The sequence below is a fragment of the Felis catus genome, chromosome D4 (assembly GCF_018350175.1).
Source record: "Felis catus isolate Fca126 chromosome D4, F.catus_Fca126_mat1.0, whole genome shotgun sequence".
NCBI classification, from domain to species: Eukaryota; Metazoa; Chordata; class Mammalia; order Carnivora; family Felidae; genus Felis; species Felis catus.
In genome coordinates this window covers 42,189,218-42,216,093 of record NC_058380.1, presented here as the reverse complement: position 1 = coordinate 42,216,093, position 26,876 = coordinate 42,189,218, and the positions used below count along the sequence as shown (strand labels likewise).

The following is a 26,876-nucleotide window of genomic DNA, read 5'->3' as shown; positions in this document are numbered from 1 at the left end:
TGATAAGTACTGATGCCAACAATAGTTATCAGTTTTGAATACAGGGTAAGTCAGCCTTTCATTGCATATTATACAGAACTTCAGATGCATTAAAAGGAATCCCAAAAGGCAAATTAAATTTCAAACCAAAGTTTCTTAAAGCACCACTAGTTTGCAACCTCAGAGATCTGGGCTGGGATTCCTGTGACTCTTCTAATCCAGACTGAAGGAAAAGATAAGGCAAAAAAAAAAAAAAAGGTAGAAGGAAGGAGAACACAAGATGAAAACCAGTGATTCCAACCAATCCCGGGTGCAACTGGTAAGGAGGAGAACAAATGAACTGGTAGTGGTAGTAATGATGGCACTAAGGGTCCAGGAAAACCCTACTTCCTGGTATAGGGGTTGCCAGAGTTCCATGGTAGGGAATCCCATGTGAAACAGATCACATAAAACTGCAACATATTTTGTATATTCAATTTGAAGAGAAAAATATTTATAGAAATACATTTCACAGAACAACACATTATAATATGTATTCTGGAGACTGTATTTTTTAATGGAACTTTTTTAAAACTATAACCTCAAACTAAAAATTAATTTCTATAAGGTAAGTCTTAAAAGAAGGAACAAAGGAGATATGCAAACAGTTGTTGAAGACGATAAATATTAATATGGGAGAAATGAGCTCTATTTTTAGAAGTTTGGAATATTGTTTTCCAAATAGCACAACAATCCCTCCATCCATAGAGATACATGAACATACACTGTCTGTCTCAGTCCTTTCAGGCCGCTATCACAAAATATCATACATTGGGTAGTTTACAGACAACAGAAACTTATTTCTCATAGTTGTGGAGTCTGAAAGTCAGGGATCAGAGTGCTCAGTCAGGGCTCTCTTCTGGGTCAGAGACTTCTTGTATCCTCACAAGGTAGACAGACATTCGGCAGCTCGGGGAGGTCTCTTTTAGAAGAACACTATTCCCATTCATGAGGGCTCTATCCTCATGACCTAAGCATCCCCCAAAACTCCTCCTCCTAATGCCATCACATTAGGCGTTAGGATTCCAACATATTATTTTGGGTGGATACATTCAGACTATAGCATCATCTTTTTGTAACTTATTTTAAAAAACTATTTATTTAAAAAAACTAAAACCTGCAGTAAATAACAGTCCAAAAACGAGAGAGGAGAGAGAAGAGAATCAATAATGGCGCAATGCCTGCAGGATATATAATGCTCACATGAGGAGGGGAAGAGAGACCCATAGTAAGAATGCTTGCTGAGTACTGCTGTTTCCAGAATAATACTGGTAAAAATTATCAAATAAGATAGGCAATAGATGTATAATAAAATTCTATCTCAGTATATAGTCAAGATATATGTTTGGAAACCCAAGTAAATGTTGCATTTAGAACGGGGACATGATGAGGAGAAAACATATACCATCTTTCAGTGCAATGTGAAACACAGCAAATTTACTTCTCTTCCAATGCTAGAAATATTTGTTATTTCTTAAAGAGAAGATCAGTAGCTGGCTTGCATTTAAGGGTCATGTGGAACAAAATATATGTATCTTTAGTCAGAAAAAAACATACTCAAGAATAGGGAAATGCTCACACTATGAGGCACCTGAGGATTAAAAATCAACTAAGGGAATAGCATACCCCTGTCTCTCATCCCATGCTATGTCCTAGGCATACTCCCAGTAAGTGGAATGGAAGCATAATCTTACACTATCGAGATAAGTTTCTTTCTCTTCTTTCTACTTGAAAAGTAGATGCAATGGGATGTACACCATTGTTGCAAATACGAAATGTGGAATTTGATTAGTATCAAAAGTAAGCAATAAAGCTTACAAAAGGCACATGTCTGGACCACTAGCAAACACTTAATTTGTCTAGATCTTTCCTCGTTTGAAAACAAGTAAAGAAAAACAAACTGGACTTACTAAAGAAGGGGAGTACTAAGAATTAAGAAAAAAGAAAGTTTATTGTACATACTCGGAGGAAAAGTATACCTCTGAGTAGAAATTACTAAAGGAATTAGAAGGAAGGTCTCGAAAATGTATAAAAAAGAAATCATCACACTTCTCTAAATTATCAATAGAAAGACAAGATGTAAAGATGATCTTAATAAAGCCTCTGTGAAGGTAGGAACTTTTTTGTTCACTACTACAAACAGAGCACCTAAGGTAATTCCTGTCCCTTATTGTAGTTGTTGGTGTATTATATACATCTTATGCATATTTCCAGATTCAGTCTATACCTGCCTCTTGGACTCTCATTCCCTTGCTCTGTCTCAGCCTATTAACTGCCACTTAAGCCTATGAAATTTATACAGCTCATCTGGCTCCACTGCTTGAAGTCAACCAGCTGCATGCCTAGCGTGTGCACTGTCTCCTTGTACCATTTCCAGATTAGGATAAAATGCTACAACACAGGCATGGTATATGCAGCAAACTTTTATCGATGTAAGACAAAACACAAGAAGAAAACAGACAGGTGACTTGTTTTCCTTTTCCATCCGATGGATTGCTCTAGAGCATCGTTTCTCTCCTACAGCCTGTTCAGAATCACCCTGGGTAGCAAATTCAGTGCACCTGCTATCTCTTCATGGTTCATCACAAAGCAGTAGCCAGCACAATAGTGCATTTCCTTGAATTACTCTTTATCCTTGCCTGCCTCATTCTTCTCTCTCTTTCTCTCACTCACTTACCCCTGGAATTGAATCTCCTAAGTAAGCAATCAGGACTTAATCCTTCCCTCATGCTCTGTTTGCTAGGATATATGGGATAAGACAGTTGTTGAATGGATGAAATGAAAAGGATAACATAAAGAGATATTGTTAAAAAGGAAAGATACCATAATAACATCAAACTGCATAATTACAGTTGTAAGGAAAATAAAAGCTATGGAAAATAAAGTTAATTGGTAGGTTCAAACTTGAGAATTTCCTGTAGACACAGATAAAAAGGAGTAAAGGAGAGTATGAGAGACTTGAGACAGCTCTGAGAACCGACAACATTTCCTCAAGAATGTCAAGTGCTGTTAAAAATACTGGATTCCTGAAAGATAAATCCGGTGATTTTTTAGTTACAGTGATGCTATCTAAGGGATTGAGTGGGCCATGGGATAAATTAGGAATATCCCTGTGGAGATCAAGTTTGATACCAAAGACTGACAGAGGGTTTCCGGCAGCTTCTCTAGGTTATCCTGCAGTTTAAAAAAATCTGGATGGTTTATAAAAACAAAGATTTACTGCTTGCTCACATTACATGTGGCTTTCCTCTATCTTAAGACTCAAACTGCAGCAGCAGACTATATTAGGAATATACTATTCTGGTGGCAGAGGACGAAAAGCAAAGGCAAATCAAGCAATGCTTCTTTTAAAACATTAGGACATGGCATATATTACTTTCACTCTTGTCTCACAGGCCAAAATAAGTCACATGGCTAAATACGAGGACAATGGGGGAGAAAGCATACTCTAGCAACAGGGAAGGCCCTATTAAAAAAGAGCCCCTGGCGCCTGGGTGGCTCAGTCGGTTGAGCGTCCGACTTCAGCTCAGGTCATGATCTCACAGTTTGTGGGTTCGAGCCCTGCATGGGGCTCTGTGCTGACAGCTCGGAACCTGGAGCCTGCTTCGGATTCTGTGTCTCCCTCTCTCTCTGCCCCTCCCCCGCTCATGCTCTGTCTCTGTCTCTCAAAAATAAATAAAAATGTTTAAAAAAATTTTTTTAAATAAGCCCCTGATGTTGGGATGAGCACTGAGTGTTTTATGGAAACCAATTTGACAATAAATTATATTTAAAAAGATAAATAAATAAATAAATAAATAAATAAATAAAAATGAGCCCCTGAGGTGAATCAAAATAGAGTGAAGGAATGAACACATCAAAAGTAAAAAGTTAGGTGATGAGCACTGAAGCAAAATACAGAACTAATCCTAAACATCTTTGGTCACTTTGGTTACAAGTGTCATATATCTCAAGTTGCAAAATCAGGAGTTAAAATGGTTGAATGTATGTTCTATTTTCCAAAGTTTACACAGCAGGTCTCAAAATGAACTAAAGATGAAATGTGGATTAAAAAAATACATAATGAGATTGACCTCCAAAGTTTTTCATGCCATTTCCTTCTTAGCTTTAGAGAGAGTCAGTGCTTTTTATAGAGAAAGGTTTAATAATTCCCTCAATTTCACATCAGTGTCTCATTGTTCCATCATATCATAAAAAGCTGAAGTTATTACTTATTAAAAAAACACGTTCAGTATAGTCCCTTTTATCTAAAAATTTCTATCCACCTAATATTCAATCTATAAATATAAATTGAGAAAAATCTAGAATGATTCTCACAAAATTTTAATGGCTTTTACTTGTCTGGAGTTGTATTTTAAGTGTAATACTTTTCCTCTATCTTCTTTGTACTTTTCTATACTTCATGAGCTATTTTTTCTTTTTACTATTATTTTTAATATAATTTATGCACGAATTATTTTTAATAATTCACATGTATCATTATCCTAAATGATTATATACTTGTTTTGTTTATCATAAAAATGTAAACAAAAATAAAGAACAGCAATATTAATTTCAGAAGAATTAGAATCCAAGGCAAAATATTTACATGCAAAAAAGTAAAAGTGAAATTCACAGTAAAAACAAAAGAACTGTGAACACTTTACCCACCAAATCATAGCACATCAAAACATGTACAGCAAAAAACTATAAGCAATGAAAGGAAAATCAGTTGTAAACTACAGGGGAAGGAAATATCCCATTTAAAATAGTAACAAAAACATGAAATAGCTAGGAATAAATTTAACAAGAAATGTCAAAACTCATTAGAAACTTAAAACAAATTTCTAAGGATACAAAGGTACTGAAACAAATGGAATGGCATACCACCCTCTGGGACAGGAAGACTGGCATCATAAAGATGTCAATTCTCAGGCTTACTTGTATATCTGATGCTCTAATGAAATACCAAACAAGAAATATGCAAGTTTACTCTAAAGTTTATACCAAAAACTTAATAAGCAATAAATGTCCAGGAAAAGAGCAGTAATGGAGAATGTACCATATATTCTCCAATGTTCATCATGTCTTCCTACTCTCTAATACTCTAGCCTAAGAGGCCAGCCTCTACAGACTGCATTACACTCACTCCTTGTCCTCGGCCTCTGACTGAATTTGACCAGTTAGAAGTGCTGGCTGGTGATTAGAGAGGGTAAAGGAGACAAATTGTGTCAAGGTATTTCTTTCCCTGGCTCCCACTATGCTGAACCACAGTCGGCAGTGTCTCTGTTCCCCTGTCTAAAGACACATCTGATAGGCAACCTCTCTCCAGGACAGACTTTTCACAAGATCTGGTTTGAGCTTCTCTCATTGCTCCTTCTGGTCTGGAGGTAGTAATGGTTTTCTGTTGTTGATAATCTGCATTATTCTAAATCTCAGTACCTATTTGGAGAGAATTGACATCTTTATCATATTGAACCTTCTAAACCATGAACTTTGTATATCCCTATTAGACCCTTTATTTGTGTCAGTAATGTTTTCCACTTTTCTGCACAGAGGTAACACACAGCTTTCATTACACATACGCTTCATATATTTAGTCATATTATAAATGATATTATTTCTATATATTAAGTCCATTTCCTAAATTTTTGCTGAAATAAAAGTGCAGTTGAATTTTATTCACTAACACTGCATCTACCAAGTGTACTAAATAAACCCACTTATTAATTTGAAAAGTGTTTCTGTAAGTTATTTTGAGTTTTCTATGCAAATTAATTATATTATAGGCAAATAATTGGGTCTTTTCCTATCAAGTCCAGTTCTTAGGTCTTTAGTTTTTATTCTTAATACTTACTATGTCTGACTATATGTGGGATATTAATTTGAAAAACTGTGGATATAATTTGAGGACAGAATTGTTGTATCATCTTACAGAGATAATTTACACTTGCTTCTGCTAAGGGTCTGGGAACTAGCAATCCAGGTGTATCAACCAATCCAATTTCAGGATTCTGACTTTGACATTTCTTTTTTTTTTTTTTTAATATTTATTTCTTTTTGAGAGAGAGAGAGGGAGACAGAGCATGAGCATGAGCATGAGCATGAGCAGGGGAGGACAGAGCAGGAGGGTCAGAGGGAGAGGGAGACCCAGACAGAATCTGAAGCAGGCTCCAGGCTCTGAGCTGTCAGCACAGAACCCAGTGGGGGATCTGAACCCATGAACTGTGAGATCATGATCTGAGCTGAAGTTGGGTGCCCTGGCTTTGACATTTCTAATCCAAATTATGACTGCACTATCTTGACTTTTATTTTTTAATTTTTGGTAGGAGATTCACAAGTAATTTCTAAGAAAAATTCCCAACTCATTTAAGCCTATGTCCCTGTAATTTAGCCCACTATCCATGCAGCCATTTAGTCCACCCTCCATGTAATTATAGAATCATTAGCTATTCAGACAAAACTTTTGGTTAGGAAACCTAACTGGCTAGCACTTTATGCAAGTTCTAGTTATAAATTTGGATGCTCTGTATGCATTATAAGCATGTACCTTATTATATAAGTACTGATATTTATTTATACTCTAATTCAGGATAAAAATCATTTGAGGTTGAGTTCACAACAATGTTTCATATCATAGTGAGTGACATGAATATTCAATACATATACAAATAATTATGAATTCCAAAGACATAAACCCATAAAGAAATAAAGCTTGGACAACTCTGTCATACATCAATAAAGAAAAGTATATCCAAATAAGAAAGTGTCTAGAACGTTTTCCCCACAATTATGGCTTTTTGCATCTTTTGTGCAATATACAGATTCAGTAAAGTGATACTGGTATATCATAATCACCACCATCCCCCTCTAAGAAGTAAAAATTATAAAGGAAAGGAGACACATAATACACCCAACTTATTCAGACAACTCAGGAAAAATACTACAGACATCTCAACTACAACCCTATAATGAGGGTTTGAGTCATAGTCCTCTGCTCCAAACTTCCAACTCCACCTCTATAAGCCCTTACAGTCAAGCTCTTAAAATTACACATGGTCCTTTCTTTTACCATAGTGTAATAAAATGCCCATCTGTGGATATTACTGCCTTATTTACTGTAGCTTATAGCTCTTGCAATACACTAAATTCAAGTATACAAAGGGGCAAAATTTAGTAGAAAATGTAATTATTCAAATGCCATGCACTTAACACTACACTGCATCCTAGATTATGTCCCATGTTCCATCTGAATCATACTCTAAAAGGGAAAGGTCATCATTGGAATATTTTGTGCAGTTATCAGTGCTACATTTTAAGAAAAATATTGATGATACAGATACTGATGATATGGAACACATTCAGAAATGCAACCCCAAACAGTGTAACATCTACAAAGTATATAACATGAAAAATTATGAGAAATAATAGTTAAACAATGAAAAGATAAAGTTATTGATAAAGATATCTTCTATTATTTCAAGATCTATGCAATAGAATAGAGATTAGATTGTCTCTGAGGTTTTCTAAATAAGGATTCAAGATTAATGGGTGGATATTGTAAAAAAAATCAAACTTTAACTCAACTGAACAATGTTCAATTTTAACAATATAAACTGAAAAGAATAGTCTTGAAAAGTAACGAGAAACTTATCAACTAAAAGTGTCAAGCAAAGACCAAAAGGTATATTATCTTATTGAGAAGAAGACAGGGATAAATGACAATTTTAAGATTTCTTACAAATCTAAGATTCTAGGGGCACCTGGGTGGCTCAGTCGGTTGAGCGTCCGACTTCAGCTCAGGTCATGATCTCACGGTTTGTGGGTTCAAGCCTGGCATCAGGCTCTGTGCTGACTGCTTGCTCAGAGCCTGGAGCCTGCTTCAGATTCTGTCTCCTCTCTCTGCCCCTCCCCTGCTCACGCTTTATCTCACTTGTTTCTCAAAAATAAATGAAATGTAAAAAAAAAAAATTTAAAAATCTAAGATTCTATAACTATGTAAAATTACTTTTCTGATTTCATCAAATTACAGTCTTCAAAAATAATTATACCATGAATAGATAAGCCAATCAGTCTATCACCTATAAATGTTATACTTTTCCTCAACCCTATTAATAAGAAGATTTTTAAATTGTAACACAATGAATTTTTGCTTAGGTAATAAATTTATACACATACACACACACACACATATGTATATATTACATATATTACATATATGTATATTTATGCAATACATATGTGTACATATACATAATGCATATATGTACACATATATATTACATATATATTACATATTATATATATAAATATATAATACATAAATACATATTTACATATCAGGTTTTAACCACACAATATTATTATACATAACAGAAATACATAGTGTTTATATATAATATTACATATGTAAATAGTTTATGTGTGTGTGTATATATATATACACATATATATGTATGCACATATATACACAGTAGTACCACCAGAGGATGAAATTGTTTATAAAGGTATATGAAAAACTTTGTAAGATTACTTTAAAAAAATTTTTTAACGTTAATTCATTTTTGAGAGACAGAGAGAGATAGCGTGAGTGGGAGAGGGGCAGAGAGAGAGGGAGACACAGCATCAGAAGCAGGCTCCTCCGGGCTCCGAGCTGTCAGCACAGAGCTCAATGCAGGGCTCAAACCCAGGAACCATGATATCATGACCTGAGCGAAGTCAGCCGCTTAACGGACTGAGCCACACAGGTGCCCCAACTTTGTATGATTACTTTAATTAGTTTAAGTAAAAATGTACATACATACACACATGTATATAATGTAGGCATGTATATATATATATAGATAACATATATATGTGATATGCATGCATATATACCTACATATTTATGACTTATTCTAATATCGTTTTCTGATAAAGGTAAATGAAATAAATTAATAGGTAGTTTAAAATCTTTCAAAACACTTGAAAACATATTTCTCAAGGAATCCTACTTTCTGCATAGCACTACAAAATTAACTATTTTGATATAGAAAGAATATCTCATAAACTAAACCTATGTAGAACATAATAAAATAAAAAGTCAAAATTGGATTTTTCATATATTGCCTATTATAAATAACAATAATGAATATCATATAATACCCAGCTGGGAATTTTAGAAGGAAACAATGAATGAATGCATTATGCTTATTAAAAATGGAAACAAAACCACTCTTTAAGAATGCTCTTCCCAATCCTGTGCAACCCTTGATTGTCTCAGTTAACGATTCCCAGTTTGGTATTTAAAATCCAGATAGTTTCGGGGCGCCTGGGTGGCTCAGTCGGTTAAGCGTCCGACTTCAGCTCAGGTCCCGATTTCGCGGTCGGTGAGTTCGAGCCCCGCGCCAGGCTCTGGGCTGATGGCTCAGAGCCTGGAGCCTGCTTCTGATTCTGTGTCTCCCTCTCTCTCTGCCCCTCCCCCGTTCATGCTCTGTCTCTCTCTCTCTCTCTCAAAAATAAATAAATGTTAAAAAAAAATTTTTTTAAATAAATAAAATCCAGATTGTTTCAATATACAAACATATGTCTTCATAGAAGACCTATTGTTGTCATTTTAGAGTGTTAATAATAAACATATATGTTGCCATTCTGAATAACTAATGACAGTGCTATAATATTACATTTGAAATTGAATATACTTGCCTGACAAGGGTAATATCCATATCCTTCTGGATAAGTTCAGTCTGTTTATTATTCAACTGTAATGACACAGCATTATATTTACTCTGTGATACTTCAATTTCTTTTCTTGCTTCAATTAAATCATCTTCAAAGGCCTAAAATCAGAGCACTTATATCATAATCAAACATAATAAGTATCAAATAAGAAATGAAGTATATTATATTCAACTAATCTAAAAAATTACAGTAAAAAATTGGTAATGTTTTTAATTTTTTTTTGTTTTCACTTAACTAAAAAAATATTTAGTACAAACAATAACTTTCATACCAGTTGCAATTTACTTTTTCCAGAAAATGAAAAAGTATCATAGTGCCTTGGTACAAAAACTAAGAATGTGAAGCAATTAAATTTGAAAATCAAAGTAGAAATGTACTTATTGAAATTATAGTAAGGAAATTATTGTATAGTGAAAAAGCTATTACTGTGTAAGGAAATTATTGTATAGTGAAAGTATATATGAATAAAAAAATCAGTTCATTTACTTAAAGAGTAGCCAGGACAAACGGCAGATATTTCATTATTTCCTCTATTTTAAATGTACACACATTGGGAAAAAAAGGGACAGAACTGTAAAAAATATCAACATAATTGTATAATATTTGAGATTCAGATCATGTTCAGTTTTCCTGATTATGGTGAAATTTTACCCAAGTTTTACAAAGTTGGCCTTTTCCTCCAGATAATTCTCTATTGCTCACATTGTGAAACATTTCAAAATTGATGTTACTTTTAGCTATATTTTTTCCAAAATATATTACAAAACTAATTTTGATTCTTTTCATAAAGTAGTAAATAAACATATCTAAATATAAAGTATACCCACATAAACACTACACATTGATTATTTGCAGAAGTGAGCACCAGGCTTTAGGCACTCTACTCTACCCTGCACTCCTCTACTCTAGCCATGCTCTCATACTTCACATATTACCCCACGGTAGCTGAAGCAATCTTTTAAAGGTAAAAATAATGGCTTTCGGCCAAGAAAGCACTCTGAGTACTTCTTAAATTTCCATTTATTACAAAAAACAGCAATGAGAGAGAGAGAAAGAGAGAGAGGGAGGGAGGGAGGGAGGGAGAGAGAAAAAAGAAAGATCACTGGCATGGATACGAGTAAGCAGAAATCTTTGTGCGCTACTGGGGGGACTATAAATGATGTAACCTGTATGGTTGGCTGGGAGGGTGGTAACTGCTCAAAACATTAAAAAGGTATCTAGTATATAATCCAGCAATATTTCTTGGTATATAAATTCAAAAGAATAGAAAGCAGGATCTTGAAGACGTATTGGCATACCCATGTTTATACCAGCACTGTTTATAACAACCAAGAGTTAGAACCATCCATATGCCAGATATATAAATTTAAAATTAGATTTAAAAATTTAAGTATTTAAAAAATGAAACAATTTTAAAAATCAAAAATAGATATTAAAAATATTTTACATTTTACAATGAGGATGGGGTAATGAGGAATCAGTATCCAAAACTGCTCTACTATACAATTTTAAATGTCCATTTTCCAACAAAAATTACAACATGTAAAAAGAGGAAAGTGTCATCCATACATAGAGAAGAAGCAGTCAATAAAAAATTACTAAAGAAAACCATGCTTCAAAAACATGACAAAGTCTCACCTAATAAAAAACACCATAAAGTGATATAGGTTATTTTTAAACATCCAACTGGAATTTCTGATGCTAAAAAGCAAAACAACCAAAATGAAGAGCATCAAAAAGTTCACAAGAGAAGCTGAATATTCAATAGGAGATGGCAAAAATAAGAAAACACTTGAAGATAAATCAAGAAAAAAGAGTAATAATAGTCAACAGCCCCAGAAAAATGTGGAACACTATTAAGTACACCAACAGAGCATAATGAAACTACCAGAAGGAGAGGTAAGAGAATAAAGAAACAGAAAAAATATTCAAAGAAATAATGACTGAAAACTACCAAACAATGATGAAAAAAATTAATGTAACATCCAAGAAGCACAAAACCTCCATGGACTGTACATGCAGAAATCCACAGACATATCATAGTAAAAATACTGACAGCCAAAACCAAGAAAAAATCTTAGAAACCATAAGAGAAAAACCACTCCTCATTTTCAAGAGACCTCAGTAAGATTAACAACTGACTCTTCTTCAGAAACAATAGATGTCAGAGACAGTGAGATAACATATTCAAAGTGCTCAAACGAAAAAAAAAACTGCTAACACAGAATCATATATATAGTAAAGCTATCATTTCAAAATGAAGGTGACAAGAGGCGTCTGGGTGGCTCAGTCAGTTAAGTGTCCAACTTCAGCTCAGGTCATGATTTCGTGGTTTGCAAGTTCGAACCCTGCATTGGGCTCTGTGCTGACAGTTTGGACCCTGGAATCTGCTTCAGATTTTGTGTGTCCCTCTCTCTGACCCTCCCCCACTCATGCTCTGTCTCTCTCTTTCAAAAATAAATAATCATAAAAAAAATTTTTTTAATTAAAAAAAAAAATGAAGGTGACGAGTGACATCAAGAAAATGGCAGAGTAGGCAGCTCCAAGCACTCTTGCCCTGGCAGAAATATGAAAAAACAAGCAGAAACTCTCAGAACTAATGTTAGAAAAATAACATTCAAATATTTACAGCAACCAAAAAAACGCTGAGCCAAAAATAAAAGCAACTTAAAAATAGGACAAAAGATTTATGGAGTTTTCATTTGCCCTTCTCCACACTGTCTCCAATAAGTTGACCACTTTAAAGCCTGGGAATCTTAAAGCAGTTATATTCTTAGAATGACAGTAGCCCATGTTCCGAGTAGGAGATACTGGTCCTTGGTTCAGAAGGAAGCAGAACAGACTTCACTAGCAAATTACTATGTGTATCTAATTTATCTGAGGGCTACCTGAAGGAATGATGCAAAGTGATTATGTCTTGTTTAACCTACCTGGTAACACAGACTGAAAAATAGGATATGGCTCAAATATACCACAAGGTAAACTAACAAAACACAGATGTGTACAGTAAAAGATTATTGGTTCAGATACACAACAGAATGCCCAAGGCATGGAAGCAAAAGCTGTGGGAGATTCTTTGAGACATTAAGACATTCAAAAATACTCATTCATCTTGGAAAGTTTAGAAAACCACACATAGGCTCAGAGAAAGATGCATGCTCAGAAAAGACATGAAAAGACAGAAAAGTCTTTGATTAAGACCCAAAGTTTCACCCTGGGCTGACCTCTGAGCTCAGTGCAAGTATGGATAAGTATTGAAAGACTTTCTCAGTATGGAGTCAATACAAAGACCGGGAGAGGGATTTGTTTTGTGGCTGTGGATGTGTGTACTGTGTTTGTTTGGGTTTTTCCTTTTCCTTGTGTTCTGTTTGTTTTGGCTCCTGGCGTCAAGGAAACCTGTGACACCACATGAGGTGAACAAAAGCTTAAGGATAGAAACCTCAGTGAGCTTACACAACAAGGAACAGACTCTTAGAAATACAGATTTGGAGATTACCTAAATAACCTTTGACAGTTAAAAAAGCAAAACACTTCAATAAGGGATAGAATCTGGCTTCCAGAATTACCACATTATCATACTCAAATGCTCCACTTTCAACAACAACAAAACATCACAAGGCATACAAGAAAAACGAGGTAAGTATGGCCTAAACAAAGGAACATACAAATTAACACAAACCATTCCTGAGGAACCCCAGATATCAGATTTACAAGGCAAAAACTTTAAAATGTCTTAAATATACTAAGGAAAAAAACAAGAAAAAAAATCTACAGTAAACCAGGAAAACAATGTATAAACCAAAAGAATATCAGTAAAGAAAAAAATTATTAAAGGGAAGTAAACATAAATGCTGGAGTGAAAAAGTAAAATAACAAAAATGAATCATTCTCCAGAGTGCCCAACAACAGACACAGAGCAGGCTGAAGAAAGAATCAGCAAATTAGATGATGAAAAAAGGAAGATTATTGAATCTGAGCAGCAAAAAGAACATGAAGAACAGTGAACAGAACCTATGAAAACTGTGGACACCATTAACAAGAAAGACATACACATTATGGGAGTCTCAGAAAGCGAAGAGACAAGAGGAAGCAGAAATAACATGTGAAGAAAAAATGGCCATAAACTTCCCAATTTTGATGAAATACATGCACCACAAATCCAAAGGCCAGCCACAACAAACTCCAAGAATGATCAAGAGAAAAGAGACCCACACTGAGATAAATTATTATCAATCTTTTGGAATTCAGCTCCCCAAAAAAGAATCTTGAAAGTAAGAGAGAGTGGCTTGTCACATTTTAGAGATCCTTTTTTTAAACGTTTACTTATGTATTTTTGAGCGAGTGAGCGAGAGAGAGAGAGCACAAGCAGGGAAGGGACAGAGAGAGTGGGGGAGACACAGAATCCAACGCAGACTCCAGGGTCTGAGCTGTCAGGACAGAGCCGAAAACAGAGCTCAAACTCAAGAACTGCGAGATCATGACAAGAGCTGAAGTCAGATGCTTAACCGACTAAGCCACCCAGGTGCCCCAAAAAAGACTCACTTTAAATAAGTCAGTCAGAGAAAGATAAATGTCATACAATTTCATTCAAATGTAAATTTAAGGGACAAAAACAGGAACAAGGGGAAAAAAAAAAGACAAAAAAACAGGCACTTTTGGAGAACAAATTGATGGTGACCATAGATGGGGATGGGTGAAACAGGTGAAGGGATTAAGAGTATACTTATCATGATGAGCACTGAGTAATGTACAGAATTTCTGAATCACTATATTGTACATGTCAAACTAATACAATACTGGATGTTAATTATACTGGAATTGAAAAAAAAGAGAGACACTGATTTCAGATACAAAGACACAAATAGACTGAAAATGAAAGAATGGAAAAGATATTCTCTGAAAACAATAACCGAAAAGAGCTGGAACAGATAAAATAATACCAAACAAAATATACTTTATGTCAAAAACTGTCACAAAAGGGAAAAAAGAGCTTATATATTGATTAAAGAGTCAATTCATCAAGAAGATATAATAACTATAAATGTACACGTACCAAACAACCAAGCCCTTAAATATATAAACAATTATAGAATTGAAGGGAGAAATACAGTTTTATAATAATAGCTGAAGAATTCAATACTCCACTTTAAATAATGAATACAACATTTAGACAGAAGGTCAACAAGGATGAAGAGGGCTGAAGAACACTATAAACTAAGTAGTCCTAATAGATGTATATGGAATACTTTACTCCAAAATAGCAGATTATATATTTTTCTCAAGTACACATGGAATATCTGCCGTATCAGGCCAAATGTTAGGACATAAAACAATGCTTAATCAATTTAAAAACATTACAATTATACAAAGTACCTTGTCCAACCATAGCGGATTGGAGTTAAAAGTCACTAAAAGAAGAAAAACCAAAAGAAAAATCTAATATGTGGAAATTAGACAAACTAATCATAAACAACAAATAGGTGAAAGAAGAGATCAGAAGAAAATTAGAAAATATTCAGAGATGAATGAAAACAACACATAAATACTAATAATTACAAGATGCAGCAAAGGTAGTACTGGGGGAAATTTATAGCTATAAATGTCAACATTAAAAAAGAAAACATACCTCAAATTAAGAATCTAATTTTACACCTTGAAGAAATAGAAAACAAATTAAAATAGCAAAGTAAAACCAAAGAGAATAGAAAGGAAATGATAAAGATTAATATGGAAAGTTTTTAAAAAGGGGCTAGCAAAACAATAATCAATTAAAGCAAAATCTGACTCTTTGTAAATAGCAACAAAATTAACAAACCTTTAGGGGAGCCTGGGTGGCTCAGTCCGTTAAGCATCCAACTTGGGCTCAGGTCATGATCTTATGGTTCAGTTCATGAGTTTGAGCCCTGCATGGGGCTCTGTGCTGACAGCTCAGAGCCTGGAGCCTGTTTCAGATTCTGTGTCTCCCTCTCTCTCTGCCCCTCCCCCACTCTGTCTCTCTCTCTCAAAAATAAACATTAAAAAAAATTAACAAACCTTTAGTTAGAATGACAAAGAAAAAAGAGAAAAGGTGTAAGTAACTAAAATCAAAAATGAAAGTAAGGACACTAGTACAGAAATAAAAAAAGGATTATTAGAGAATACTGTAAGCAATTGTACATCAGCAAATTAGATAACCTACGTACCTAGAAAGACACAGATCACCTAAACTAACTCAAGAAGAAATAGAAAATCTCAACAGACCTATGATAACTGAAAAGGTTTATTAATCAGTTATCAAAACTACCCAAAATAAAAAATTCTAGTGCCAGATGGCTTTAACTGGTGAACGAAGTATTTTTTTTAAATGAATACCCATTCTTTTCAAACTCTTCCAAAACATGAGGAGAAAATATTTTCTAATTTATTCTACAAGGCCAGTAGATGCCAAAGATCTGACTTGATACCAAAGTCAGATAAAGGCAAAAATATCCCAGCAATGTAAAGTTGGTTTAACATCCAAAATTCAAGTAATATATCATACCAACAGAATAAAAAACAAAAACCACAATATTATTTCAATAGATACAGAAAAAGCATTCACCAGAATCCAACACCTCTTCATGATAAAAGACAAAAACATTCAACAACTATGAACCAAAAGAAACTTCCTCAATCTGATAAAGTTTATCAACAAAACTTCAGAGCAAACATCAATTATCATACTTAAGGGCGAAAGAGCGGTTCCTTTACCAATGAGATATGGAACAAGACATAGATGTCTACTCTTTTTTTTCTATTCAACTTTATATGAGAGATTCTAGCAGGGTAATGAATGGGCAATAAAATGAGACAAAAGGCACCAGATTGGAAAAGAAGAAGTAAAATTATCTCTGCTTATAAATGACATAATCTTACATATAGAAAACCCCAAAGAATCAACCTGCTTGATAAAGCAGGGTGGCAGGATATAAGACCACTATATAAAATTAATTACAGATCTCTACAGTAGGAATAAACCACCCAAAAAGGAAATGAAGAAACAGTTCCACTTAAAATAGCATAAAAATTAATTAAATTTTTAGGAATATATGTACCCAAAGAAGTGCAAAATTATACTCTGAAAACCACAAAACATTATTGAAAAAAATTAAAGTAGACCTAAAATAATGAAACACCCCACACTGATTGATTAGAAGATAAAGTATCCTAAGATAGTGGTATTTGCTAAATTGATCTTCTAATTCAATGCAATCTCTATCAAAATAAACCCAGCTTGCTTTTCTTGTAAGAATGGAAAAGATGTTTCTAAAATCCATATGGAAATGCAAGAGACCCAGAATAGCTAATATTGAAAAAAGAAGAAAAAATTTGGATGAGACACATATCCCAATTGCAAAATCTATTACAAATCTATAATAATCAATAGTGTAGCATAGACATGAGGATAAATGTATAAATCAAAGGAACAGAATTGAGGTCTAAGAAAAAAAATCCTTCTATTTACAGTCCCATGATACTCAATAAAGATGCCCAAACAGATGCAGTGAGGGGAAGACTAGGTTTTTTTCAACAAATGGTACTGGGATAACTGAATAACAAAAGAATGAAGCTGGATTCCTATCAAACATCACATTCAAAAATGAACTAAAAATGGATCAAAGAATTAAATGCAAGATATAAAACTATAAAACTCGAAGAAGAAAACATAGGTTTCCATCTTCTTGATCTTAGACTAGGCAATGATTTCTCACCAAAGCATAGGTAACAAAAAAAAAAGGGTAGATAAATATCATCAAAATGTAAAACATTTATGCTTAAAAACACCATTAATAAAGGAAAAACAACACCAAGAATTAAAAAAATAGTTTCAAAATATACAGCCAAAAAAGAGACTTGTATCCAGAAGAATACACAAAAGAGATTTGTATGCAGAATATATATGCATTTCTTCAAAAACAGACAAATAGCCAATACCACATCCAAAGATGCTCAACATCATTAGCCATCAGGGAAACGCAAATGAAAAGCACAATGAGATATCACTTAACATCCAGAGAAATGACTATAATCAAAAAGACAGGCAATAACAAGTATTGATGAGCACAAAAATAAATCAGAACTCTCATACATTGCTGTTCACAATGTAAAGTGGTGCACCTGTTTTTGAAACAGGTTCCTTAAGTTCCTCAAAAACTTAAAAGCAGTTACAATATGACCCAGTATTCTCACTCTTTGGTATGTACCTAAGAGAAAGAAAAATACATGTATGTATACATGAAATCCTGTACACAAATAGTCATAGCAGCATTATTCAGAACACAAATGTCTATCTACTAATGGTAAGGAAATAAAATGTAGGATATCTATGTAATAGAATATTATTCAACAAAGAAAGGAATGTGGTACTGATAAACATGCTACAACATGGATAAACACTGAAAACATTATTCTAAGTAGAAGAACTCAGTCACAAAAGACACTATGATTTCATTTATATGAAATTTTAGAACAGAAAATATATTGAGAAAAAAAGCAGCTTACTGGCTATCAAGGGTTGCAAAGAAAAGGGGGTAAATTCAGAGTGATTGCTAAAGGCTACAGGGTTTCTTTAAGAAATGATGAAAATGTTCTAAAAGTAATTATGATAATAGTTGCACAACTCTGCACAAACTAAAAACTGCACTTGGACTGTGAACTTTAAATGGATTAAATGTGAATAATATGCCAATCAATATTTTAGAAAGGAAAGAAAGATTCAAAGTGTTCTTAATGTGCAATGTAATTATGTAACTTAGAAAAATCTAGAAAATGTACAAATTTTTAGAATAAAATAATTTGAAAAAAAATTGTTGAAAAGAAGGTTAAGATAAAATAAATCAGTAACAGTCTTGTCTTCCCGAAATAATCAGTTAAAATATAATTTAAAATATTACTTACCCTTATACAATTTGACAATATTAGTAGCTATTAATTAATTGAATAACAGTGGACAGTGCCATTTTAAGAATGTAATATCTTATTCCACATACATGAATGTTAGGGTCACAATTCTCCCAAGATTAATTCATAAATTAAGTGTGATTCCAATCTACTTCCTAACAGAATTTTTCAGTAAAACTAATAAAATCGTTCTTAAACATTATAAGACAGTGAAGAAGCACATACAGGGCTTGGGACTTACAAAAATAAGAATAAAGAAGACTTCCCTGCCAAATAATGAGTCAAATTACAAAACCACAATATCTAAAACCATGAGAATAATAAGATTTCCAGAAACAAACCAATACACACACGGAAACTTTGAGATATGAGAGAGATTGAATCACAAATCAATTAACTATTAAATAAATGGTGTGAAACAACATATCCCAAAATAAATTCTAAGTAGATTACAGACTTTAGGGTAGGGAAAGGTTTAGCATCTAAGATTCCTAATGCAAAAACATTAGAAAATATTAAAGAAGAAAATAATAAAATAGACTCTTCCAAATTCACAAACTTTTCAAAGTCCAATTCACCTTATTCAAGAGTCATGGAACAGAAAGTATTTGTAATATATATATATTTGTAATATATATATATATTTGTAATATATATATATATAAAAGTATTACTATCCAGAGTAAAAAATGTCTACAAGTTAATAAGACCAAACCTACAATTAAAAAAAAAAAGTCACAGAACCAAAATTCACAGCCAATCACAGAATGAACTATTTAAGTGGAAAACAGTCATCAATGATTCGAAGAGTATCATCAAATAATCATGTACCCATGAATTTAACACAAGTGCCACTTAGCCTTATCGCACTACCACACAGCTTAAAGGATGCAGGGAAGCAGAAACTGATATAAAAATTGAGAAAGAAAATGCACCAGAATTCAATTTTCTCAATGGCTCAGTCATTCCCTGATGGTACACTAATAGATTTAATGTGTTTTCTTAAATATGTGCAACAAATTGATTCACACACTCAGAAATAGACATCCCTTCACCTCTAAAATAATCACACACACATATCCATACTTAGTATGCTTTAATAGCCATATATATGTATATATGTATGTGTATGTGTGCTTATGTTATATATTCTTTTTATGTGTGCATACATAGAGGCACTATCATATTTACTAGCATGAAAATTTGTTTCTAGCCTTTTCAATAAAGTCTATGAGAAACCTGAAATTTGATGGGAAAAAAATTAACAAAAATATTCTCAAAACAAAGAGAAAGCCACAAAAAAGTACTATTTTGAAAAATACTGATGAAAAAAGATATCAGACTATTATGAAGATTGACTGTACCTTTCATCTTCTATGAAAATAAAATTTTACTATGAATAAGGCCCTTTTAAGTCAAAGGAAAGCATCATCTTTAAAACACACATGAGTATTTTTCAACTGTTTTATGCTTTTTTCACATTTTATTTTTTAAAAGACCTGGAAAATACATTCTTAAAACTCTATTGTAATGAATTCTAGCTATATTTATAAATTTAAGCTCTAGCTGAAAAATGTCAAACCTCATGATTCTAAATATGTTTTTCCAAAACATGTTTTATTTCAAAATGCTATAGCCTTTATTTTTTAATGATTACATTTTAGATAACTATTTGAAGTCAGTTTCCTGCTTTGCAACATCAATTTTTAAAAAGCTGTGGGTCTTAAGTGAAGGAATATAAATTAATGCTGGTCCCCACTGGTGGATTTGAATATATAACTTGTTATTTAAAGAAAATCACATGTAATAAACTTCCTATAAGAAGTTAGATCCAAAATAACGGCATTATTCTTATTCCCTCCATTCTCATTGCCTACCTTTATTTTTGCATCAATGCTATATTTTTCTTTTCTCCAATGTGCTTCTTGCTTCCTCAGTTTCTCCAGGTCATTTAGCAGGTCAGCGCAGCGGGTACTTAATTTCTCATTTTCCTCCTCCAGAGTTTTTATAACCAGTCTGTTTTGCTCTTCCTTATTCTGTACACACTCCTTAGTGTCCTGTAGAACAGTACCACAAGGGCCGATAAACAAAACAAAACAAACAACAACAAAAAAAGGCGAGAACTAATCAGCAAATATAAACTGTGCAGTTTTACCCTCACAGCAGCTTCTTCTATATTTGATGGCCAAGGTCACCTGTATACTTTTATTGGCCTCTTTTCATGCAGGTGGATGGGTCATATTTTTTCACTGGATGACAGCTTTGATGAGTACACATTTGCAAAGAGCCCATTAATTGATCAAGCTGCCTTTGATGCTGTCCCCAGCTATTTTTGAGACCCACACAGACATATCCTCCCAGACCTGGGTTTTATCAATTAATAATGCCAGTCCCATCAGAATCTAATTACAAGAAGCCACATATTCACACTCCTACTTTCTTAGCTCCATTTCCATCATTAACTATTTATCTGAAAGTTATAAAGCTTGGAGTCTTATCTTTAAAGCATCTTTCTCAGTTTTTGCATGTGAGAAAACTGTATGGTACAGCAGGGCCTAAGGCAATTTTTCCTCCAAGCTTGTCACTTTCTGTGCCACAAAGGCTGACAAAGCTTAAAGTAGGACTTCAAAGTAAGAGTACTGTAAAACTATGTAGAAGCCAACACACCTTAGCTTCCTGACTTTTATCTTTAAATTTCTTCTGCAAGTTGCTGAATTCTTTCCTTAAGAAAACGTTTTCTTCATCAACTGCAATCTTCCGTTTTACAAGGTCATTTATTTCCTTTTTTAGTCCTGTTTCTCTCTATGGAAAAAAAATCACAATTATTGGTGAGTTGGTACTTCTAAGAAAAAATTATTTTATTTACAAAGTTTTAGATTTTGACTGATAATATTAGGATTAACTAGCTTTCATAATAATGTCTACTTTCACAACTCTTATTTCTGGTGACATGCCCATCAATATTCAAGTAAACAGTGCAAGTATGGTATCTGTTTATTAGTTTAAGATGAAGGACACATACAAACTGGATACCAAATGTTAAGCCACAGTCAGAAAGTAAATTTTTGGGATTTAGATGCAAAACAGAAGGAAAACAAAATTTTATACAACATTCCAATCAAAGAAAAAGTGTATGTAACTAAGATAAGAATTACCCTCTTATTTGAGTATGATTTCGAAGAAAACATTTTTTAAAGAAACAATTACAGATTTGTGAAGGCATAAATAAGTCTGTTTTCGTACCAAAGATATCTTGCTGTGTAGGAAAATAATTCAGAATATTCAAACTGCCATAATTTTTAACTGAATGTCCTTTTTACCTGCCAGAGATATCTAAATAACATGTAATCACAGGATGTGTCCATGACTCAATTCTTAATTTCCCCTCTTACTTCTACAGTTTTCCTCTCAGAAAATTTACCCACTCTTGGCTTTTTGTCTCATCTCTGTCTGAGAGAATAACTAATCTACAATGCAGCTTTGACTCTCTCCCAATCACTAATGCCACATTTGCAACTTTTTATATAATACCTCCAGTTGGATTATCTGCTGGAACCTTAAACTAACATGGTAAAACTGAAATCCATATCCTTATACTATCTCTTTCTATACTTCTTCAACCTTCGTCAAGCCAACTTTTGTTCATTTTTTTCAACTAACATTTATTAAGCATCCATTACATGCTTACACACTTTTTGAAAACCTCCAGGTCATTCTTAACAGTACCTTTTCCCAAAGCCCCATCTGCCTATCAACCAAGAAGACACATCAAGATACAACATGCTGTTCTGTTATTAACTGGTATGCTCACTAGAAACCCCTGACCTTCATTCCATCTCTTATCTATCACTGATGCTCATCTGATCCTTAATTACCAATTTATTTTGTACTCCCATATTTGCTCCTTATTAAATATGCTCCAAATGACATGAGGATGAACTGAAACTTAGGGTGAGGTTCAAGGATAGGATGAAAAATGGGGTAAGTCTTAGGAATGAAGTGAGGGTATCTACTATATCCCTATTTTTTAAGCTGTAATGTTAACTGTTGATTTTACTTTACATCAAATTAAAAAAATTTTAAATACTGGATACATACAAAAATAATCTGTGATAAATATATATAAAGGTATTAAGAGCAGAGTAAAAACAGCAGCCTTGTATCCACAACCACTCAATTAAGACATACAACTCTACCATTGCCTTTGAAGTCCTCTGTAGGTCCCCCGATCCTCTGACATTTCTATAGCCTTCAGGACAAAGCACTGTCTTACAATTTTGGTTTTTATCCTTGTCTGGCCTTTCTTTATAGTTTGGAGACATAAATATCCCTATTTTATATATTATACAGTTTACCTTACTTTTGAACTTTATACAAATTAAATCATACTACACATATTCTGTGATTTGCTATTTTTTGCTCAACATATGTTCCCAAATTCATCCATATTGATAGGTGTAGCTGCAATTCAATTACCTTGGTGTATAGTATTATTCTATTATATAAATATACTATAATATATTTATCTATCTCTTGTCAGTGTATATTTCAGCTGCTTCCCATTTTGGGAAAAGGGGTATACAAACAATGCTGCTATAAACACTCTTAAACATGTCTCCTGATACAGATGAGCAAGAATTTCTCCCAAGCAGTATTTTTCAAACTACAGATTGCAATCGAGTAATGGGTCATTAAATCAATTTAGTCATCACAATCAGCATTTTTAAAAACTGGGATAGAATACAATAGAAAATATCAAAAATGTAAGCATAAATTCTTAGCAAAAAAACTATGCCAAAGGAATAGAATTATGAAAGAAGCAGACACATTAAATTGCTCTTAAATTAGACTCTTAAAAACTGAGAACAAACTGAGGGTTGATGGGGGGTGGGAGGGAGGAGAGGGTGGGTGATGGGTATTGAGGAGGGCACCTTTTGGGATGAGCACTGGTTGTTGTATGGAAACCAATTTGTCAATAAATTTCATATAAAAAATAAATAAACATAAAAAAATAAAAAAATAAAATAAAAAAAATAAGGGCCACAGGTGGTAGCTTGGTAGTATGTTCATGGTGGGAAAAAAGCCAAATGATATTTCCTTTTGGGTTGTTTCCTCTGTTTATGGGCACTGGTCAAGACACTGGTAAGACACTTCCTCAATGGTGCTTTTGTCTATCCCAGTATGTCCTAAATGTTCTACTGGGTATCCCCAAGTTAACTGCAATGAAATATTTTACTTGTTTCTAAAACTGCATATTAAATTTCTTAAAGGAGGGGCGCCTGGGTGGCGCAGTCGGTTAAGTGTCCGACTTCAGCCAGGTCACGATCTCGCGGTCCGTGAGTTCGAGCCCCTCGTCGGGCTCTGGGCTGATGGCTCGGAACCTGGAGCCTCTTCCGATTCTGTGTCTCCCTCTCTCTCTCTGCCCCTCCCCTGTTCATGCTCTGTCTCTCTCTGTCCCAAAAATAAATAAACGTTGAAAAAAAAAATTAAAAAAAAAAATAAATTTCTTAAAGGATAAAAAAAAATTAAAAAATAAAAAAAAATAAATTGCTCTTAAATTTTGTTTTTGATTTGTTTTATTTAAATATTATGAAATTCATATTTGATACATACTTTATTATATTTTACCTTTATTACACATAGTAAGAACTATTATTATATGAAATTTTTATTTCATTGTGGGTGCACTGGGGTCATTAGGGAAAATGTATTTTTTTCAGTGTAGGGGTCATATTAATAAAAGTTTGAAAAACATTGCTTAAGAATATATTTGGGGGTAAAACTGCTAAGTCATAGGCTACAAGCACTTCAAGTGTTCTCTCAGTTCCACAGCTACAGCAACACTTGACTCTCAGGTGTGGTATGTTTTACAAATCCAGTAGGTATACACGGCTCCTCAACATAGGTTTAATTTTTGTTTCCCATTTGAATTGTTAGGGCATATCAAGGTGTGCCTGACATCAATCAAACAGCTTAAAAATAGATGCATAAATGTGGCCCATCCACAACTCATAGCCCATTTTTCTATTCTCATCTAAATGTTACCTCCTTCAAGATTCAATTTCCACCTCTCTCCATGAAGGCTTCCCCAAATGTTACAGTAATTTCTGCCTTTTCTAGATTTCTGTCTTGCCCGTATTATTAATTTGACACATTACACACTATCTATGTGCTCATAATGTTTTCCAAAACAGATTAGTAAATGTTTATGAATGACATTGACATAGAATGAAAAATTCAATCATGTGAACACTAAGACTGTTTACAGGCTATCTAGAGACCTCTCCTTTGAAAAGAGAACTGACAAAACTTGAGCATCTTCATCTATTCTGGATATTATTTAGACTTTAGGAAGGAAAGAACACTGAAGCAAATGATTTAAGTTTTAGAAGGGTTTGTCCATTCATGTCAGCTAACCTTAACAGGAACTGACAACTTAAACACCACCAGCAAGCCCTTTCATAACAATTATTTAATAATTTGAATTCTGGCATTTGAGTGAATTTAACAATCAACAAGGACAAATATAGACTTAATTTTTAAATAAAGAAGTATAATGCAGTGAGAAATTAGTTAACCCAAACTATCAATATTCTTATAGTTTGATAAATCTGATATTATGTTAAATAATCATGAAAGTAATAATTAAGACAAAGATGCACTCCCAATAAAAGACAACCGATAAATCAAACCCTTCAAGAACTATGAAATTTTGTATAACGCAAAATATTTTCCTAATAAAATACGCTCTTCGAGATCTACTTTAAATAATGAAATCACAGGTATATACAGCTACAGTTCATTTTAAAATTTAGCTTAATGAAACTTTTCAACAAACTTCTCTGGATAGAGTACATTTTGAATGGTATGGCTTGAGTTAATATTAAACTAGGAAATAGAACGCTGAGGAACCATAAACCATAAAGGGTGACAAGAGAAAATATGTCTGGAACAAATAATTTATTATGGATAAGACATGAAATGAATAATTCACATCACGGTCAAGAGAAGTCTATGGAGTAAGATGAGGATGATAAAGAGTATGACGCAGAAAAAAGGGGAAAGGAGGGGCAGCAGCATAAGACCTAAAATTCTATCGAGCAATACTTCAGCATAGTTAATGTATTATTTATATGACCTACTTTCAAGTAGGCATGAAAGTTTTAATAAAAAACACAAGTTATGAAGCCATAACAACTAAAACAACGGTAAAGCGAGAAAAAGGAAAAGGTAAGAGATCTAACTGTAACTGAGAACCAAAACTTATTTCTGAGCTTCCTATAAGGTAAAAGAAAAAAAAAAGGTGGGGGCAGGGATATAACGTTAAAGAACAATCATCATCTAATCAAATACAATATACTAGGCTGTTAGCAGAGTTATCTAATGTAATACTAGAAGGAGAATTTATTACATGATTTATTTTATAACTATTTGTGACAAAGCTAAGGCAGTATCTTATCAAAAAAGTTACAGGCAATGTTTTACACTATCATCAAAAAAATATAAGTTATAATATTAGATTGCACTCTTATGAAAGTTTTTTCTGCAACCAGCTAAAAAATTGTGTATGTGTATGTGTGTGCGGCATGCACACAACTTCCTAGAAATTTGACTGGATACCTAAGTAAGACTTAAATAAGCTATAGGAATTGTTATTTTTTTAAGTTTATTTATTTATTTTGAGAGAGAGAGAGAGAGAGAATGCACATGTGCTCTGCAAGGAGCAGAGGGGGAGAGAGAATTCCAAACAGGTTCCATGCTGTCAGCACAGAGCCTGATGCAGGGCTTGAACTCATAAACTGTGAGATCATGACCTAAGCCAAAATCAAGAGTCAGACTCTTAACTGACTGAGCCACCCAAGTACCCCCGGAATTGTCATCCTTAAGTGTCAACTCTATTCCACAGGATGTAAGTCTTAAAAATTAAGAGCTACTTAATAAAAACACAATGGAGAAACTTCCAGGTTCCACTCAAGCATGTAAGGCACTTGGAAGTCATCTCTCCTGATTACACAACATGGAAAAAGTTGAACTAATTAAAACTCAAAAACTCTTTTTGGATCTACCAGAGAATTGGGGACATAGAGCAAACTGCTGTTCCAAAAACTAGAGAAACAGACAGATATATAAAGAGAATGGCAATATACCAGAGCAGGAGCCCAGGAGCAGTAAAATCCATGGAAACCACTACCAGGGTAGAAAAATTTAATCTGTAATTAACAGATTGCTGGAGGATCAAA

At 33.6% G+C, this 26,876-nt stretch overlaps 1 protein-coding gene across 4 annotated transcripts in view; it reads right to left on the bottom strand.

Annotated features, from left to right (window-relative positions):
• The window catches only part of CNTLN (centlein), a 311,923-nt gene that overhangs the window by 189,354 nt on the left and 95,693 nt on the right, over nucleotides 1–26,876 (bottom strand). For all 4 annotated transcript variants that reach the window (XM_045043687.1, XM_011288695.4, XM_019816024.3 and 1 more), the window contains exons 4-6: nucleotides 21,304–21,438; nucleotides 20,514–20,693; nucleotides 9,682–9,815 (exon numbers count right to left, since the gene is read on the bottom strand). In XM_045043687.1, the coding sequence (XP_044899622.1) occupies nucleotides 9,682–9,815; nucleotides 20,514–20,693; nucleotides 21,304–21,438 (449 nt within the window). The remainder of the gene's footprint in view (nucleotides 1–9,681; nucleotides 9,816–20,513; nucleotides 20,694–21,303; nucleotides 21,439–26,876) is intronic.